Genomic DNA, 21,082 nt, shown 5'->3' with positions numbered 1-21,082 from the left:
AACGTGTACTGAATATTCCAGGCAGTTTTCACAGGGCTCCTAAAGCTGCATTCCCCAGATCACTATTACTGACTCATGACATTTCACTCATCACAGTTTGTCCAGAGCCCATAACTGGAAAGTCACCTTTTGGTATAGTGAAGTTACTTAATGGCCCAAACTAGTAGACATGTCTCCAGCTTTCTATGTTCTGTCCCACTGGTGCAAAAAGATAGAGCATTGTGTTAGCTGTAGAGGCAATATGTCACATGGTGAGGAGCTGTTGCAGGAACATCTCTTCCAGTTGGTAGTCTGGATGTCCACCTACCTAGTTGCAGTTGGTTTAGTGTTAGTCCTCTCCCTGCTCCCCTCTCCCACCCAGGACTGGCAGCAGCTGAGAAGAGGCCACTCCACCATCCTAGGCAAGAAAACTTAAGTGGTACCAAAAGAGTGGTATCAAGTGGTATCAAAAGGAGCCTTAGCTCTAAAACCATAAACTGTGGCATCTGAGTGGGATTTGGGTGTGTCAGAGACAGTATGTACCTTCCTACTCTCAAAAAAAAAAAAAAAAAATTTAAAAAAAAAAATCCCTGACCCATTTCAGTGAAGTAGAGCTAAAAAGCATTCAAATAATATTCATATAACAATATATAGCAAAGAATTTGGTTTGGGTAGGTCAGCTGGTTTTGTATGGAATGCATTATGTCCTTAAGAAATTTGTGTGCAATTTTGGAAAGAACATTTTAAAATACCCGCATTTTCACTTTACCATTTGTTATTTAGACAATCCAAATAAATTCTTAATGCCACACACCCTATAAGGAGGATGGTTTCACATTTCAACGTCTAAGGTGTATAGAAGGCAGAAAATATACTCTGGATCTTTCCCCATAAATCCTGATATCTTGATAGTGTATACCTGACAATACCTGATAGATCTTGATAGTATATACCTGACACCTTGATAGTGTATCCATGATCAACTTTTTTAAAGTGAGCAACTAAAAAAAAATCTCCCCACTGGCCAAAAAGTCATATTTGCAATTCACTGTTGCTTAACTTATTAGTACAATAAAATTAAAATAAGTTTATGGTCAAATTTGCATATAATACGGTGACTGAAAAGGGTTGCAATTTGCGGTGTCACCTGGTTGCTCTGTCCCTCTTTTTCTATCCAAGTAATTTCAAAGCGGATTATAATTAATACGCTTCAAATCATGGGTTGTGTAACTTTCTCTATATACTTGACTCTCAGAACAATAAAGTTCGAATTCTGATTTGTAGCATCAGGATGTTGTGTGGAAAGATAACAAAAACATAACAGACATTGGCATTGTTCAGGAACATTTAAATTTGAATCTGCCCTTGAAGGATATTGTGGTACTGAATGGAAAAGTAATCAATTATAGTATCTATTTAATCCTTTTATCAGCGTAGGATTTGCTTTGAAACTTTTTAGTCCAACTGTCCTTCAAAAATTGCAGACTTTCCCTACTTCCTTGGAAGGCTTCTCAAGAATCTGAAAGCATTCATTGAAGTCAACATTATAAAGAAAAATCTGAAGCGTATAGTTGAGATTTAAGAAATGTCATACGCAGTATAAAAGACTTGTAACGTTTAGAAATAAAACCTGCGTTCATTTTGTATGTGTGTAGGCATGTCAGCTTGTTCAATTACTTTACTGTTGTTCAGATCTGATGTCTTATCATTGACTAATTGGCATTAGGTTTGCCAATGACTGAGGTCATTTGGACTACAAAAGGAACAGCGCTTACATATAGGGCCAATAACATGGAATTGCCACTGTGGATATTCGAAATTGAGCAAGCGGCCTTAAACTGCCAAACCTGTGTTTACTTCAGACTGTTGACCAAAGTGCCTAAATTGGGGAATATATAATTTCTTTTCTATTTCAAATCCACAAAGGATTGTCTTAATTATACTGAGACATAGTGTTATTTGGGGAATATATCTAAAGCCCTTCCTTTCACCCGAAAGAAAGAGATAAAACAGTATCATTTTCATTTAGGGTAATTTTGAGAAGACTGAGAATTTTTAAAGCAATAGAAACAAGCATTTCCAGTTCAGATAAAACAATAAAAAAAAATCTTTTAATGTAAAATATCTTGACTGTGTAAAATGTTAGCTATCTCTAATTTCTCTAATTAGGAGAATTTTTCCCCCTGTTTCTTTCACCCTGTGCATGGGAAAGTGTTTTTCCTCATGGTGCTTTCCCTCTGGAACAGGAACCGTGATTCTGCTGGGCACAGGTGGGTGACCCACTGCACACCCCTACATCCTCCAACTGCATCATTGGAGTCAAACACATCATTGATCCTAAATCAATTTCTATTCTTTGTTGATGCTTCCTATCGCAATTGCAGAAAGAGAAAAAATACAATAATGAGAAAAGAAGTAAGGTAAAACATCATGAAAATCTGGTGAAACTCTGAGGGAGGGGCATTATTTTATCTGTGTTTGCAATGTTTCTCTAATCCACCGAGTTTTATACAATCATCATTCCTAGACTGCGTCAAACCTCAGCATAAGCTAATACAAATACAGGGTGGAGTGGATGTCAAGAAGTCAGGTAGTCTATTGTCCTCAGTTCACCGAGGCAGGGTCATTTATATCAGATGAGTATTATCTGTCTTATTCTCTGACACCCCCAAAAGTCTCCAGACTATTCTAGTTCCTCCTACTCTTTACTGTGAGGAATATTTTCCTGGTTTCTAAAATGAGTCTTTCTCCTTCCAGCTTAAGTCACAAATGCTTACATCAACATGATAAACAAATGAAGATCTTTTTGCTACAGCTTTTTATGTGCCTGAATACGGTTATCACATCTCTCCCCTAGTATTGTGTTTGCTTCTTTAGGCTATGAATCTTCAGCTAATTTGATCAAGCCTGTTTTCTAGACCACCTTCCATTTTTTGGTAGACCCTTTACCTCTGATGCTAACCACTAGGTTTTCCTTTTGTGAAGTTTGGTAGTAAAAGCTGTCCTGGATTTGTCTTAAGTAGCTTTCTCCCTGTAGCGAACTGCAGGCCAACACTTTCTCTACTCTTCCTCTCACAATACAGTGGTTAGAGAATTGCTCTCTGTAACTTCTGATGTCCCTTGTTTGTTGCAGCTTGTTTTGTGCCCCGGTCTTTCTCATTTTATCACTATGTAATGTTTTTGTTTCAACTTGATCCTTGAAAATTTGAGCTTGCTTCTGCTTTTCATATATTTCCATCTTTCAGATGGGCACACTGATGTCTTACTGTATTTCCTACCCTTCCTCTGCACGGTACTTTTTAATTAAGTACTTTTTAGTTCTTTTAATCCTTAGACATTCCTCACAAGAGAGCTGACCATAAAATTTCTAGGCTTAGTGAAGTCTGTTATTTCTCCTCATTGCTATTTTAAAAGTCATAAATGCTATTTTTCACAGTTGTTCTCACCCAATTTGCCTTTTATTATAACCTTCTCAAGCAGTCCACACCTACTGATTAAAGACTTAAAGAAGACCCTCCTCTCTCTTGTCACTAGATACAGCCTGTATCCAAGTAGTGTCACCTAGGCTTTCCAAGAATTTGATAGACAAACTACTGCATTCTTCTCCTGCTCCTCATTATCAATAAGTCCTGTGCTTTGGAGAATGCTCTGTAGTGGCTCACGAAAAGCTTTCTCCACATCATCTTCCAGATCTGATGGCATTAATCAGACACTTATCACAGGAGGGACCATATACTTGTCACCTGTAAGCATGACCAGCAATCAATAGCCTGAATTCCTGCCGTGTTCTGCTCCTCTGAACATGTGAATGAAAACCTGATGCAAGAGGCAACACCTCTGTCCTACTCCATTTGCTTGCTTTTCCTGAACCCATTAAATCTCTTTTTTTCTGTTTATTTATGTACGCCTAATGATCTCTTCTGAGCAATTGTTGTCTCACATGCATTTTACCACGAAATTAAGATTTCCACATGCTCTTACCTAGTTTAAGCGGGCAGTAATTCTCCTTTGTCCTGTTTACAGGGATGTGCAACTCTAATCATTTGCTAGTCCTGTAGAAGGCGTCAGTCACCTCTGCAAATCCCTGTTATCCCTGATAAACAGATTGACATCAGTGGCATACTCCATGCTGTTGATTGTCATGCTACTTACCAAGTAGATGTGAGGTGCTCTTGAGGCAATGTCCCTCTTGTCTTTTTGAAGACATTTTGCCGAATTAAATGCTTAGGTCATTGTTGACAGGGATGACTAACTTCACTTTTTTATAAATGTTTTTCAGGAAGGTTAGCAATTTCTTGACTGCACTGTATGAGCCCAAAGCAGCCATCACCATCATACATATTGAATGGTCTTTACAGTCATTAAGTGTCTTTCTGATGACGTCTTCATAATGCTTCAAGCATGAGCTTGCTCCTGTGCTGCTCTTCACCTGAATGTTCTCCTCCCTCCATGGTGATTCTTTCCAGAAGAAACAAAAAGACTTCATTCAAACAGGTGGAGATTTGTTTGTAACAGATGCAGACCTGCATTTCACCTTTCTTGGGTATCAACACTTTATTGTCAAAGATTGCTCTTCCTTCCTCCCACAATCCCTGTATGTGATGATAGGAAAAATGGACTGAAGTTGGCACAACAGCGCCACCCATCTGGGGAAGCTCGTATTCGTGCTGGCTATTTCACGTGGAAGATGGGAAAGGACAAAACACAGAAACCATATTCAGGTTTCTCACATTTTACAACAGCAAACATAATCCTAAAAGGCCTGCACTTCTTATTGTTATACATAAGTATAACAACATATACTGGTCCAACAATGACAGTCCTACTTGTTCAGGTATGCTTAGGTAGAAGAGTCTAAAGACTTACTCCCTACCATTACTATCCAGGGTTGTGGGGAAGGAAGCAAGCAGGGTGCTCATGATCTGTGATCACAGCTGTGCAACCCAGTTATTTAAATAGGGTCTCATCTGTCTCTACGTTCCTTTCAGATGTTTAAAACTAATTGTATGTACAGTAATGATCTAAAACATTGAATGATTTTATTGTGTTTATATTTATTCATTGTTGTATTTACTCATTAATAAATTTTGTAAATATTAGTGGCTCTGTCGTGTCATTTATTGAGGCCTTTCTGTGGTATGAATCTATGTTGTGATTTACTGTAAATTAAACAGACCTTTGACAAAGGAGCAGAACTCTTCCCCTCTGTTTGCTGAAGGATATTTTCTCACTAAAATCTCCATCACTCTGGCATAGCCTTCCAAAAATGGTAGCTGGGGCAATGTAGACACGCAAATAGGATCTGATAACAGATAAAGAACATTATGATAATGGCCCTCCTATTTCAAGTTCATCTCTTGCTAGTACTGCAACAGTAAAAGCTGCTTTTCCCTTTTACCTTCCTTCTGTGATCCCCATTTTTTCGGGTGCACAAGATTTTTCTTAGGGTTTGTTTTTTTTTTAGAAATATCATTAGCAATTAACAAAATCTAACAATTTTAGAAATAACATTAACAATGATATATTTTGTTTGATACAGTATGGTTATTATCCTGTATCACATCACTAGCCTTTAAGGAAAACGCACCAGACATTGGTCTGAAAGCCAAGAATGTAAACACAAAAGAACTGGATGAGAGGAAAACATGTCATGATCCTGAAAGACAATTCCTCACTGTGTTAAATGTGTGTAATATTGAGGGCAGCCAGATCTGCACATGTCATCGTCCTCTTACCTTTCTACCCTGGCAAGCTGATGAATGAAACATACTAATTACCGCATACAGCTGACAGGTATCTCAGCAAGGGGCTTTTACTTTTGGTGCTGCAGCTGTGCAACTACTGCTTTGTTTCACAGCAAGGTTTCTTCATGTGCAACTCTATCTTTGGGTCTCCGTGGGATCACTTTAAGGACATTTGCCCATTGGTTAAAAAGTAATACCATCTACTTCTAATAATCAGAATCACCTAATTTGAATAATATTGGAAAGCACAGCGTCCATAAAAGGGAGAAAAAATGAACTTGTGTAGTGATCAGTTAAGGATATCCGTGTCCCATTTAAACTGTTTGGACCCTTTCATAATCAGTACTAGAATGCTGTTCTCCTGGATTTATTTTATTATCTGTGAGGAAGCTGTTCTTAACCACTTGTTCACCTAAACATCCTATACACCCCACTGCTAACATAAAGAACCATTTCTCTCACCAGCACACAGTCCTGAAGTGAGTTAGTGGTAACCTATGCACCCCATCACTTCTGTGGGTGAGAGTGGAGACCATACTGGACTTCATTTGGAGCTCCTTGTCACAGCCAATTTCTGGTGCCAGAGCATCTTTCTTCAGTTGAACCAGTAGATGTTAGGGATGGGTAATACCATTTTGAACTTTTCACAGTGCAATCATCAATGGAGTAGAATGATATCACCAGTTAATGCAGTAAAATTAAGCCATTAGGAGAAGAAAGAAGGTTTAAGGAGCGACAGGCAGGACTATGAAAATAGGCAGGTATCTGCCTCGCTGTCCCCTTCTCCCTCATCTTGACACCCGTTACTGAATTCAGAGGATGTCACAGGTCTAATATCCCCAATTCATCTATATCATCCTGTCACTGACATCCCATAAGTGTTGTTACTCTTCTGTGGGTGCAGAATTTAAATATCACACACTACTGGTGCTTTTTTACATTCACGCGAGCCTGTTTTTCTACTCCATTTTCACTGGCCTTTAGACATTAGTTTAGCATTTGCTTTGCCACCTTGTCTGTTTAAGGCTCTGGTATCTCTACGTTGTTTTCTCTACAATACACACTTTGAGTACATCTTTTCCATAATGCTCCTAAAACCTTTTGCCCAAGAAGCTAGGCTGAAATACTTATTTGAATAAAAAGCAACTCTGTTGAATTAAGAAGTCTTTGTGTGGAAAAGTTGAGAAGAAGGGTTATGTAATACAGAGTTGTTATTTCTATCTTTTTTAATAAAGTTATAAAACAGTATCTCTGCTGCAAATCTTCTTAGAGGGAATAACTATTCATAAAGAAATACTGTAATTTTTATAGCGCTCTGCTGAACTAGATCTACAAAGGTGTTCCTCTGAAAAATTATCAAGAGAATAATTACAAGAAAACAGGGTTTTTTTCTAAGTCTAGGGACAACTCATAAAGCTGGGGTACTGACAGCACAGCTCTAATTCTCTTAAATTCTATTCGGTTTAAAAAAACCCCAACACACTACAGAAAACCTATCACTTCCTGCACTCATAAAACCTGTCAGATTTTATGAGGACGGATAAAACTGCACAAAAACTTGCCAAAGATTAAGATGAATGTTTCGAAGAAAAGGTTAAATCACTCATAAATTTAAAATATCTTCTAAGGCTTTTATCACAAAACAACCATAAACGGTTCTAACTCTTGGTTCAGTAAATAGTCCTGGTGAAAAGTGGGGAGTGTTTGCCTGTACTCAGCCTCCTGAGTGGGGTTGGGAACATTAACACGTGTGTTCATCCCTAGTTGGAACTAAGGTTGAAGGTAAATTTTGCAGGTGCTGTATTTCAGCTAAACATCAGTGCTCATCTTCCTCCTTTCGTGAATGTATATTTTACTCTTTTGTGCCAAGTAAATTAGTGTGTTTGAAATCTGAAGCATGTTTAATAGTCCCTTCATTTCATTCCAGACACTGGATATTATTTTTGCCCCTGGTGAAGCTGTTATTTTTTGACATTACAGCTGTGCTAATAAGACATTGTCAAGAGCCCAGGCTTCAAGGAAAACAGTGGCTTGTGCAGGAGTCAATGTCTGAGGTCTTGACTTCTGCACTAGGTGAGGACAGCTGTATCCCCTTGTAGAGAGCACAGAATGTGCTGGGGACCCAGCGACTGCAGCAGGCTTCCTGCAGGCTCTGCAACACAGGAGAAAATTTTAAGCCAGGCAGCAAATGATCAAAATAAAACACAACCACAGATAAAGGTCACCTACATCAGTTACGCTATGACTAATTTAAAATAGCTAGGGCTAGCTTTAAACAACTCACGAAGTTTTAAAACAAGATAAATTAAGCTTACTTTTTATCCTTCAGTTATTCAACTTTTAGAATTTAAAGGTGCTCTGTATAGTCATTAACACCAGTACCTTTGTAGAGGGGAAAAAACTACCAATCTGAGATTCTTCTATAATTCTCTAACTGTAAGACCTGGAGCTTTTGAAAAACTGAAATATCGTGTTCATGATAAAACAGCAGAAATTTGCAATGTTTTAATGAGACATACATTTTTAGTGGAGTTGAGTGAAACTTTGTAAACGTCAGTATTTCCAAGAAAATCCATTGTGAAATCGGGGAGAGGGGAATTATCCTGAGAAGCTTGTGATGTTTTGTTTGATTTGGGTTTTCAGTCACTTCTGGCTACTTGTGGTCAGAGTGTTGCAAGCAGAAAGGTTAACAGAAGGGGATCAAATTTCTGTGTGCAATACAGTGGCACACAACTCCAAAATACTCCAGCCACGAGCAACCAAGAAACAGGAGCAACACATGGATCTGCATGATGCTCTGCCCAGCTTCATTAGTGACATCTGCAGAGAGGACTTATTGCTTCAGATGCAACGTCACTCTCTCTCAGCATCTGAGCTTGGAGCTGGTATTTCTGCCTGAGCAGTGTCAACCCATTCAAAATTTGCTTCTGGCTCTCTGTGCCATGCTCCATTGTGCAGTATAGGCATGGTCCACAACACAGTCCTGCCCTCCTTGCTATAAGAGGTCCTGTCCACGAGGTCACCTCCTTGTGAGGAGGTAAGAGTAGTATCAACGCAGTGTCAGTAAAACACTGAATCCAAGATTTTCTCCCCAGAGCACAGCGAAGCTTAGCATGATGCAGAGATGTGCTTACACACAGCAGATTTTAGGATCCGTGATTTTTAATGTTGTTTCAATTACCTGAAGTGGAGGATGAAGAATATATCATCTAAGTAGAAGGTGTAATGACAAGCAAACCTAAGGAAAAGGAAAACACTGAATTATTCTAATAGGACTATTACAGGTGTTTTACTAACCTCCACTCAGAATCACAGGTGCAGCCGTGTGCTCTTAGGCTCTGAATTTTACTTTTAAGAAAGTTGTTTACTTATTCCTTTGAATGGTTAATGCTGTCTCTCTTTCATTTATCCCTGCAGTGATGGCTGGGCAGACAGGTACGATGTGACAGAAGGGTATCAGCGTGAAGCTGTCGGTGGAATAACAATCAAGCTCCAGTCTCCTGATGTGAAATGGTTTGATGACTACTACTTAGAGCTTCGTCCAGAAACCAATCACCGAAATCCATGGTTTCAGGAATTTTGGCAGCACAGGTTCCAGTGCCGGTTGGAAGGGTTTCCTCAAGAGAATCCTAAATACAACAAGACTTGCACAAGTAAGTGAATTTATTACTTCTGCTGTATAAACCAGTGTGACTGAAGGTCTGGTCTAAACAGCTCATGTTGGACTGATGCAGCCTGGTCTGGTGGAATAGTAGTGGGGTTGGAAGAAAAGAGGCTGGAATTGCAATCCTTACTCTTTACAAAACGATGGCAACCACATTTTAAAAAGTATTCAGATCTCCAAAGAAATAAATAGATAGTTCCTCAGTACCTAACTCCTCTCTAAATTTGAAAATCTTGATGCTACTCTAACTCCATAGGTGCCTAAAAACTTTCAAAAACATTGTAATACAAAATTCAATGCCTCTTTTCTGAAACGAATCTAATCGTATTGCTTTAGTTCACAGGAGCAATGAGAGAGTTAATACCCTGAAAGTTATCTGAAGTCCATATGGTAACGATGATTATTTGTGTACTTCAGACAGAAGACTAGCTGGGTCAAAGATTTCATTAGGTTTTCTTTCAGCCATGAGTCATTTCAGGAAATGCCATTTTGAGCTGGTCTTTTTCATTAAATTGTACTGATTTTAGCAAAAGCTGCCACAGTGGCAAAACCTTTTTTTTTTTTTTTTTCCCGGAAAGATGTGGTGCATTTTTCTGTTTTTTTTTCGTTATTTATGTTAATTACTCTATTTCATGAGATGCCAAGCAGTACTAAGACAATGGGCATCTTCCCAGTGCTGGGGCATAAGGTGGTGCTGTGCGGGGCATTAGCCCAACCACAGCCTCTGAGCCCTAAAGAACCTTCCCTCCTAAAAATGTCAATAACTTCCACACACCCATGAGACTAAGAAGTGCCTTTAAGGATCAAAGTCTTGGATTCACACAACACAAAACCCCACCTAAGTCCCACTTCATGTTCCTAAGTCTTCCTTTCAATTTGGACAAGGTCACAGAGGAAGTTTGTGGCTGAGATGGAAATTGAATCTAGGAATCCCAAAATCTCAGTGTACATTGTCAATGTTCAACTGACTTTTCTCCATTATTTTTCTTCTGCTACCCTTCCAACACAGCCTGACACCAGTTTTGTTTGCACTATTGACAGATACTGCATATTGAGCAGCAAACTTCATTGATTTCCCCACAATAATGTAGATCTCTTTCCTGAGATGTCAGTACAATGGGCATGGCTGGATAGAAGCTAATAAAGACCTGGTTTCTACCACTGTGCTGTGTTAGCAATGATATTTCAACTTGACTTTTGTGGGCTTCTTTTTATATTTACTTTCTACCTACACTGGGAGAATCTAATTTCTGTTTTATATGAAAGATCAGGAACTGTGAAATGTAGGTGCCTACAGAGTCTTTCACACTACCACAAAAAAAAATTATCTTGGCAGTGCAGGGATGTGTTATTTTAGACATGAAGTCACTCAGTCATGGATACGAGACAACTTAATCATAAAGCTTGAATGGCTCAGTTTGAACAGCACTCATCGTTGGAAGGTTTCCCACAAAGAGATCCTGGTTGAGCCATAGCTCAAATAGGTTCCTAAAACTTAGGAATGTCAAACACACAAAGAAATGTGCAAGAATTGCAACCGGCTGATTTGCAAATCATGAACAGTGAAAAGGACTAATTTCCCAAACAGATTGTTCTAACTAATTTTCCTTCAGCTTCAGTGTCAAGTTCAGTGCTGGGCCATGATGGCTATAGTAAAAGAATGAAAACCAGATTATAACAGCTTTAGTTCTTTCTTGTTCATTCAGTTGTGGAGTTCCCCAGATTAACACACTATGTGCAGCAATCAGTTAAGACTGCCCATTTAATCAGGGTTTTCACACAGGAAGCTGTTAGTTATCATGTTACTCAGTTTTATAGCTTTGATTTTGATCTAGATCATAATTCATGTAAAGGAAGTTCAAAGGTTGGCCAGAAAGATCACATGCAGATTTACTTAATGACAATCTTTGTATCACAAGTGCGAAGATACCTATGTTGTTTTTCTCATAATAACCTCAAAAATGGCAATGGTATATGATAAAGTGAAGAAATATTGAAGTTAGACAACTTCATGGATTTGCCAGCAGGAAAGACACAAATGAATTCTCTAAGAATTGCAGAACTCAGAGATTTTGAATTTGGGAGTTTAACCTCAAAATTAACAATTTTGAGACTGTCATGGTATTTTTTGTTTCTACCTCATTTCATATCTTCCATATGACTTTGAAACCGTGTCTTTGTATTGATTCCTACATTGATGTTTGGTTTCTTGACTTCAAGCACTCAAAAGTTTTGAGCCTTAAATTCCCTCAGTTCAGACTGCACAGTTGTAAATGTGATACTTGCCCTCGATCGTCACAAGTATTTCATAGACTGTCCTGACAGTTTCTGCACAATGATGAATATATTAGTGCTGCTTCAGATTTATCCTGATAAGAAAACAGGACTGTGCTCTTTAGTTTACCTCACCAAATACGTTCCTTCTCCAGCACCTGCATTAACAAAAAAAAACCAAACCAAACAAAACAAAGCCCCAAAACAAAAACAAAAACTAAAGATGTTTCTCAGGATTCCAATTAAAGAGACTGAGTTTACTGAGAAATGCTGGAGAGAAATAAAAAACTATTTTTGGACCAAAAGGCAAACCAGTCTTTACTTCTTGGGATAATGATGAAAAGATACACATAAAGATGACTGGTGTTGATAGACGAGGTCATTATTAAATGAAGGTGTCTATATAGAAAGCAATAACCTTTACTTTAGTGGGAAAAAATGAATTATTTTCCTCAACCTAGTTGTACTATCATGAAAAAATAAACAATAGTTAACAGGATAAAAGATGCATTTAAACAGCAAGAAAGTAAGCACAAGGAGACATGGCTGAAATCTGAATAGATAATTGACTTCACCTATGCCTCAGATATTCATTCAGTTGCTTAAACTTTGTATTTATTTTGTTGATCCCTGCCTAGTAAGATGGTAGGCTACATTTACCTCTGTGACAGAAAGTACGTGAAATCTAAGTCAAAGAAGCCAGCTTCAGTGACTTGTGAGGGTTTTTTCATCTTTTAATATAAGCTATCCATAGACAGTGCCAAGCAGGTATTATTATGAAATGAAGACACTATTTAGTAAGACATGTATAATAAAACTGTGAAATCAGCCAAATAAAGAGAATCCAAAAAACAATCCAAAATATATTTTTTCCTTCATTCATTTGTATCAAGGAGTAAAAATTCACCATCCCTTCACATACACTTAGCTCACACTGAGATGAAAATTTTAGCATCAAGACCACTTTTCATTTGCAGATTTGAAGGTACTTGCTTAATCCAAATGGGTGTCACTGCTGTTGCTAAGTACACCAATTTTCTGCCCAGCTGGAGCACTAAAGAAAGTGAGAAGTTTGCAGACTTCTCTGACTTGATTTTCAGTGTAATCAGTTCCATGCCACAGGAGAGCTGCTGCAAGCCACCTCTGAACACCGAGTCAGAGCAAAGAATTTTAAATGCATCTTTAAAAGGAGAATGTAATGGCCTCTGAACACTAGGAATTTTACCAGAATTTCATTTGGCTTCCCCTATGGTACCAGGTAGATTTTTTTTTATTATTATCTAAGGCACAATCCAGTGAAGTTGGTAAATAAGTGTGCAAGTTGATCCAGATGAGTGACTCCACTCAAAGACCATCTTCAGGTCATACAAGGCTAATCAGATCCTTTGGTATTGATTGCCTTCGGACCTTTGAAGACTAGATGTATGCGCGCTTGCTTTCTTACAGACAAGTGTGCCCACCACAACTTTTTACTCCTAGTGAGGGTGTTTTACAAATGCATCTTAACACAGGGCAGAAACAAAAGCCAATGCAAGCAAAGTATGTGAAACTTTGTGAAACTCTGACTCAAGTGACATTGGTGGAGAAAGTCAAGTCCTCAAAGTCATCAGGAGCAGAAGCATATTTATCACATTTACCAGTCTGTTAAACGAATCCTTTTGCCTCCACTGCTAAGTGATCTTGTTTTTCCCACGCTGTGTAAAAGCCAGAGGCACAGATGGAACAGTATTTTTTAAGGTGTTGCTTAAAAAGAGAGCAAAACCAGAATACACATCCCAAGTATCTATAATTTAAGGGTAAGACAAGAAAGAGCAAATAAATAGAGGCTGATACTGATGAAGCAGTGCAATATCTTAGTTTGACTGGCAGAGGTTAGAGACTTCAGAAAAAAATGGTAGTTTCATGTAAACGAACAATATAAATAAGAATCTGAAGGAAGCTGATGGGGCGCTTGTGCAGGTATTTACAGCAGGGTCCTGATATTAAATACTGTGATTCAAAGCAGCAAGCTAGAAAGCACAAAGGGAAATTATGAAGGCTGAGTAATTACGGGCAAAGATCAACCACACACCGGACACAGAGGGCACTGAAAGTGAGGAAAGAAACTTATGTCTGAAATGTCTGGGAGCAAGGAGCCAGTGGCAAAGTCTACAGGGAAGAAGGAACATACTCAAAGTGATGAACAGGGAAAATGAGATTTGCAGCAGCATTCTGAACAGATCTCAGCTGGATGAAGAAATACAAACATTCCATTCATGATTTAACCATGTGGTTTCTCTGAGATAAAACCCCTTTTTCCAAGGGTGCAAAAATTGACATAGAAGAAGGATGATCAATAGATCTCCAAGCAAGTAAGAACTGGATTAAGAGTGATAGAGTTTATTTGCAGAAAGGGGGATAAAGGAGATTTGGGATAAATTTGAGAAAAGTTTTGCAGGTCAAGGTACAGAAGGGCACATAAACTGGAAGTGCGAAAATTATGTACCTGTTTGCTGAATCTCATCCAGCTCCAGCTACCTTTAATGAGGTCAAAAGGATCCACAGAAAGTCCCACAGTTTCAGCTGAACAGAAACTTGGTTTAATAAATGGCCCTTTTGGGTTTCCAGATAGAACTAAGGAATAAAACTGTCTCATCTTTGTACTGCAACATACTAATAATCCGTTGGTTAAATGTAAATTCAAATGCCAAAGTTGATTTAATCAGAACCTAGCCCGTAAAAAAAAATAAGAGCTGTCAGAACAGAAGGGTATTTTCCTTATTTCAAGGAAAGCATCACATTTAAACCTCATATTGCCTAAACTTAGCATTCCTACACTTTAATTTTTAGATTGAAAACAAAACAAATTAAGTTAAAATGCATTTCTACTTTCTAAACAGAGACTTTTAATTCTCCTGGATACATCCTGCTGCATTCAGTTTGATATTTGATATGTTATGTCTCATGCTTGGGCACTGGCAAGCTGAAGGATGATCCAGCCCTCATTTTTATGGCCCACATTTCAGATCTGGGGCTTAAATGCAGTTTGTCACTACCTACACATTGATGCTGGGTCAAGTCCAGAAATTTCCAAAGGCAGATCAGCTGTAAGGCGTAGATCCAGATCTGAATTTTCTAGAAGCCTGACATAATCTGAGCCAGGACCCTACATAGGCACGTCACTGTTGTTTTGACTCACTTAGAGAAAGAGGCAGTGTGGCACTAAGAACTGCTATACGCTCTGTATACCTATTTGAAAGATTTTTTTGATATACATTGATCCTGATTTTAACATACTTGTAACTCAAACCCTTGAGTAACTTCAGTCTCCTCACTGCTGTTATGAAATTCATCAAACTCCTCCAAAATCTGAGTACAAAGCTACATCTATTTCTCCTTCACTTTATGCTCCCTGCCTTCCTCCTTCCATGTATTAGATATATTTAATGATATACCATGCTACTGTGGTTTTATTCTTCATATTTCCTTTACTCACTCACTGACTTTATAAATCTTGAAAACTATCTGGAAGAGATTAACACCATGTCTCTTCAGCCTTATGCTTAAAAGTAAATTATAATTAAATGTAATCAGATTATATACATTTATTATTACATGGATGAATTGGGGTAGCTACTGTCATTCTTTCCTCATAGCTGTTCGACTTCCTATGTAGATTCAAATGCTTCATATAAGCATATTTGCAAGTACAGAAAGCATGCCAGCATTTAATGTGCTTTCGCATCTATAGCAGTTGTGTTTCATTGCAATTTATGACCAAAGAAACTGAGTTTTGTAGAAGGTGAAAGGACAGGGATGTTGTTAAGAAAATGGCATGAAGAAATAGGTATCTATTTACTTACCTTCTCCTAGGATTTACTGTCCCTGTTATTCTTTTTGCTGATTTTACTGAACTACTGAACAATTTGCAGGCACCCAAGGATGCAGGTCAACCTCTAGTCAGATTTGTGAGAGATCCAAACACGCCTTGCTCATGTGGGCTTAAACAGACATAAAATACCAAAGTCAACTACTTGGGAAAAAATCTTTTCAAAGCCCTCTCTGCATTTTAGGACACTGAATTTGGTCCCTCAGTCATTCTCAAATTCAACATTTTAGTGATAATCATCACATAAAGTGTAACAGTGTTAATATTGGCTTTCAGTTTCGAACTGTGAAAGTTAGAATTGGCCACATTTGGCGAGTGGATTGTGGTGGAAGATATTCGCTTGTCAAATTTGAAAAATGTTCTATCACAGCATGTTGATTCAATGACACACACTCTGACAGAAAAGCACTGAAATGAGTCATTTTTTGTTTTCTCATTTCAATAACACTGAAGTTTTTGTTTCAAGTTTATAATTTGCTTTTACATTGTTTCCTGCTATGTTTTTTTCCGCAGCATCAAAATGACATTTTCCAGTGTTGCTCAATCTCTTTTTTTGCCTCAGAATTTCCTTTTCAGGAAAGATAAAATCCAATCTTCTGGTTTTGTATTCATTTTGAATGGAAAAGGACATTTGAACTACATGGAATTTCCCACAGAGCAGAAAATATCTCTGTTCTTCAGTCCAAGAACCTGTAAGAAATTAAAACAGGAAAATAAATAAATAAACTATTACAGTTTAGTGTCTACAGAAAAATACAACTGAAGCCTTACAAATAACAGAGAACTGAAAGTTACATTTTTCTTTAACATAAAGCTCTGATGACATATTTTGGAAAAGGTTCCAAAATGAGTCTTTTTCTCTGCGTTTAAACATTGATAACTTAATTAGGTGTGAACACGATACCTTGGTTCATATGTACAACGTTTCCTCTATTTTATAAGACTCCATTCATTTCTTCACTGAAGAGACATGCATGTTTCTGAGATGACTGACTTGGTGGCATGCCACCCAGAACACACATATCCAGGGAAGGTTTCTGATGTGTTCCTAGAGAGCACAATGGTGCCAGCATGGACCCATGACAGACCTAAGAAGTCACACACTGTATTCTGCAGCAGATGGGCACTACCATGTCTTTCTTGCAAAGACAACCCTGTTGTCCTGATTTTTTTGAGATATTCACTAAGGCAAAGTGAAAAAAAAAAAGGAAAAAATACTACGTTTGCTGGTGGGTTTGGACTTCAAATACTGCTAGCAGAAAGTGAATGTGGGACATATTTGCCAACAAAACTAGAACTCACTTCTGTCAGCCTCTTGTCTCTCAAAACAAAAATTAGCACAAAGAATCGATGAAGTCTTTAATGACATATATATGGAAACTGTATGGAAATTTGTGAATTAGTCATAAGGAAACATTATGAGACAGTTGGAGACTGCAGGTTATATTTCTGGTTTCCTCTGTGACATCCTCTAGGATTTTGTCATAAACAACCTTTTGATCACTGAGAAATTTTAAGATTAAAAAACTGAGAAACTACCAATTTCCCTTTATTTCGATGTTAAACTCATTGCATAGCAAACAAACTCCTCTGCACTTTGGAAAAAATATTCTCCCATATTCTGTCTCATATTTTATTCTCTTGTTTCTCCTCAGAGAATGAAATAAGCGGGGGGCTGCCTGGAATATAAAATATTTTCTCTCTTTGTTTTACCTTTTCTCCATTCTTTAAAATTCAAAGTATTCTCAGCTTTGGAAAAGTTAGAAAGCAGAAGCAGCATATTGAATCGTGGTGATTTTGCACTCTTTAACATTCCTGCTTGATGAGGCTTTGCAATGACACCAGCTGGCAAACAGAAAAAATTGTATTTCAGCTTCGCTTAGGGTAAAAAGGGAATTAAAAAAAAAAAATAAAATAAAAAATAAAAAAAAAAGGAATGACAGCTTTTACATCAAAAAAATCCATAAAATAACGAGTTTTATCGAAGAATGTTTTCTGTTTATTTACATGCTAAGTACCGGAAACACCGGTGAAATTTCAGAATTTCCCGCAAGCTGCAGGTTTGTTTTCCCGTGGGGGGGGGGTGGGGCGGGGGGCGGTTGGGAGGGTCGTCGCGTTGCTCCTCCGGCTCCGCTCCACGAGGTGGCGCCACCGCCCGGCGCAGCGCGGCGGGAGCTCGGGGCTGCGGGGGGCGCTGGAGCCGCTCCGCGCCGCCCGCCCGGGACCCGCCTCACCGCGCACCGGGGCTGCCGGGGCCCTGAAGCGCTTCCTTGGCTCGGGGCCCCTAAGGACACTGATTGCTTCTCCATAGATCCAAGGAACGCACCGTTGCCAGTTGGAATCGCTTTCCTGGTGGAAGAACGTGTTTCTGTCCCATCACCGACGTGTTTGTGTTTTGGAGAAGTGACAAAGAAAAGAACGAAGGACGCGGAGTTTGGCGCTGGGCAGCCTCGGCCTGGCTAACCACAGGTCCAAGGCTGCCTTCAGAGCCGCCCTGCCCAGCCTCCCACATGAACCCCCAGGGTCATGCTAACGGGCTGCCCGGGCTCAGACTCCGCGGCTGCGCACGTACTGCGCTGGCCTTCGCCTGGCCCCGAGCCTTCCTTCGTGAGGTTCTTGCTGAGCAGCACCGTGGGCGAGCGCCCTGCGTAGCCCACCTTTATCCTCTGCTGTGGTATCGCTGGGGTGGCCAAAACTGCGTCACCCCCAGCAGTGTGGGCAGAAAAGGTGCGGGTTACGCGGCGCTGAGTTTATACCGTTCTCAGACTGTTCTTTGTCTTTGGTACAGTCACAATCCTATAATAAAGCTGAGAACGTACACATAAATCTAGACGTACAGAATATGTATTTAAGCGGGGAAAAGCATCGATATTAACCACCTACTCCCGTGGCAGCAAATTCTTAAGTTGATATGTAATGCATATAACCATGTTGCAAAGGCTCACCTGAATCCCTTATATAGAGATTCCTAAATGCTATATCGAATAAATATTTACATACTTCTATTTCCCATGAGATTCAGGATAATTTTACTTCCATTTCAGAGATAGCACAATAGCACTTGAAAACTCCAGCCAATAACAAGCCCACTGCATTAAGCAGAGGGAAAACAGGAAGATAATGAGAAGTAGTCCTCTTCTTGAGGGACATTTAGTATAAAGGAAGATGGCAGATAAAAAGTAGTAGAAAGGAAATATTATTAGATGGGAAACTGAAAGACAGATGGGTTGTCTGATTGCCAAAGAAGGGACAGGATTTGTCTATATAATATTTTGTAGACAGAAAAGGCTATGTGACTTCGAATCTGGAACTGCCTCACGATCTCACAGCTTGGAAAATACTAGGATAAGTCTTTATTTATTTACCAAAATTACTTTGACAAGAAAGATAAGGGAATAAATAGAATGGAACTGAGGGATTTGCACATGTGCTCTAGCCACTGAGATTCCCTCATTTCTCAGAGAATTCTACAATGTTTGATCATTTATGATTGCAAGTACTCTCCCACTTCCCTCATTAGGTATGATTTGGTTCACCCTGCATTCTTCCATTGCCTTGTACATCTTAATTGCAGGAGGCAGATTTTTTTATTTCTACAGTAATTATCATGATACAGTGTTAATATTTTTTGGTTCTGAGGTACTGCCGTATGGATTACTTTCTATAATCATTTCGACATAATCATCAAGTTCAGTACAGATTCATAAGTAAGTTGATATTCTGAAAAATGTTCGTGGGAAAATGAGCTACATCCTGAAAAAGTTGCTCAGTTCTACCACAGAAAAAGTACTGAAGCCTGTCAAAATTGCAGTAAGAGTCAACTGGAGACCTGCGAAATGCAGCTTTGTACCTGGCCCCTGCACATTGTCACTTCTGTACCTCTTCACTCCTGCTGTCTGCAGCATCCTGGGAGTGATGCTGAGTCTGACTGCAAACTCTGTGGGCCAAGAAAGGTTCACTGCTGAGGGAGGTTTACTTTCAACTGGGAGTAGCCTTTTCCTAAGGTTTGAACACCCATTTGCAGCTGCAAAATTTGGTGCATTAGGTGCCCTCCTAGGGCATTTTATCTCTTTTAGTGCCTTTCAAAAGAAATTTGATACATTGCTCCAAAACTGTGACACTCAGTCCAAACCCAAGCACTGTGAGCAGGAATGATTTGGAGATTGGCTTTGAAAGCCCACACTTGAACTGACTAAAACATTCATGTGAACACGTCCTGCTTATCCATACATGCCAACATTAAATGGCATCATGCTGGCTTTTCCCAGCCCACAGGAAAGCAGGACATTTTTATTTCCTTCTTTGCAAATTTTTCTCTTATGGGAATGTACAAGATGGAGAAAACCAGATCTTTTATAGGTATGAGGTTTTTTACTCTGATAGAAGAGAGTTCTACTATGGCTATTATAAACAAGCATAGGGGTTACAGCCTGTGGATATTTATTCTCTGCCTAGTCACTCTGTAGGAACTCCTCAACTTTTATTAGATTTTTTCTTTATTCTTGATTAAGAGTTTAATCGGTAAAGTTAATTCCATGAAACATTACTGGTGTCATCACCATTAAGTTCTTCCATGCCATCTCTCCATCTCATGCTCACCCTGCGTCAGGAAAGGTTCTTGACTGAAGACAGCACTTGTAGATGACTTTAACAATATGTGGTTGAGTTCTAACATGGAAAATAGGCACTAACACTCAAGTGAAGAACACGTTTAAGGCTACCTAAATCATACTTGTTTCAGAGATAGATTTAAAATATTTTTACCTTTTTTTTTTCTGACTGAGAGACTACCTTTTAGCTTGTGTTTTGAGACTTCCCTTAAAACCATTCATAGGATCACTGTGGTAGATAGGGTTACTTACATGCTTCAAGTCTGACATGCCTAAGTACTTTGTGAAATGGGTTGAAAATCACTTTCAGACTGATTTTTTTTTTTTTAATACTGTCATTTTTAAGACCGTATTATGGTCTATTGAAGAGCAAAAATTCTCTTTTGTCGCAGTTTTTGAGATGTTCTCCTTAACTACAAAGTCCTGAGGTACTGTAAACTAACAGTCAGACTTGACAGGTTGGATTTGCCCCCATATAGCAAAGTGAGGCAGTTAACATTTCAGGGAAATGTTTTCTCCAGCTGCAGGAAGTATATTAAAATTCTTACAGCAGCTAATTCTCTCACAACTCCGTTGACAATTGCCAGCAGCTTCTATGAAAAGCTAAGCAGCCTCATTACAAATCATCAGGTGAACTGAATGAGGTTCAATGTTTAAAGAAAATCATAATAATAATTCTATAAAATTGAAGCACAAAGCCCAGTGGAAAGTGTTCCTGTAAGAATTAAGTTATTACATTTTTAAACAATCATATGCAATAAAGCAGCTGAAATATCGTTTAATAATAAATACTGTTGCTGATGCACATCTGATTCATTCTAATGGCTACTATAATTAACTGCATGGTTTGTGAGCTGTTAATTTTGAGGATGAATAATTGGTTAAACCATGTTTTGTGTATTGCAATGTAATATGCTTGTTCAATTTTCCACTTAATTTCAAT

General features: G+C 38.7%; 1 protein-coding gene across 3 annotated transcripts in view; it reads left to right on the top strand.

The window, feature by feature from the left end:
• Positions 1–21,082, top strand: part of GRM5 (glutamate metabotropic receptor 5) — a 272,147-nt gene that overhangs the window by 203,419 nt on the left and 47,646 nt on the right. For all 3 annotated transcript variants that reach the window (XM_086481710.1, XM_086481709.1, XM_086481708.1), the window contains exon 3: positions 9,141–9,376. In XM_086481710.1, the coding sequence (XP_086337836.1) occupies positions 9,141–9,376 (236 nt within the window). The remainder of the gene's footprint in view (positions 1–9,140; positions 9,377–21,082) is intronic.

This window comes from Leptosomus discolor, chromosome 1 (assembly GCF_034619465.1).
Source record: "Leptosomus discolor isolate bLepDis1 chromosome 1, bLepDis1.hap2, whole genome shotgun sequence".
Taxonomy (NCBI): domain Eukaryota; kingdom Metazoa; phylum Chordata; class Aves; order Leptosomiformes; family Leptosomidae; genus Leptosomus; species Leptosomus discolor.
The sequence above is the reverse complement of the archived record's forward strand: the minus strand, read 5'-3'. Positions and strand labels throughout refer to the sequence as shown.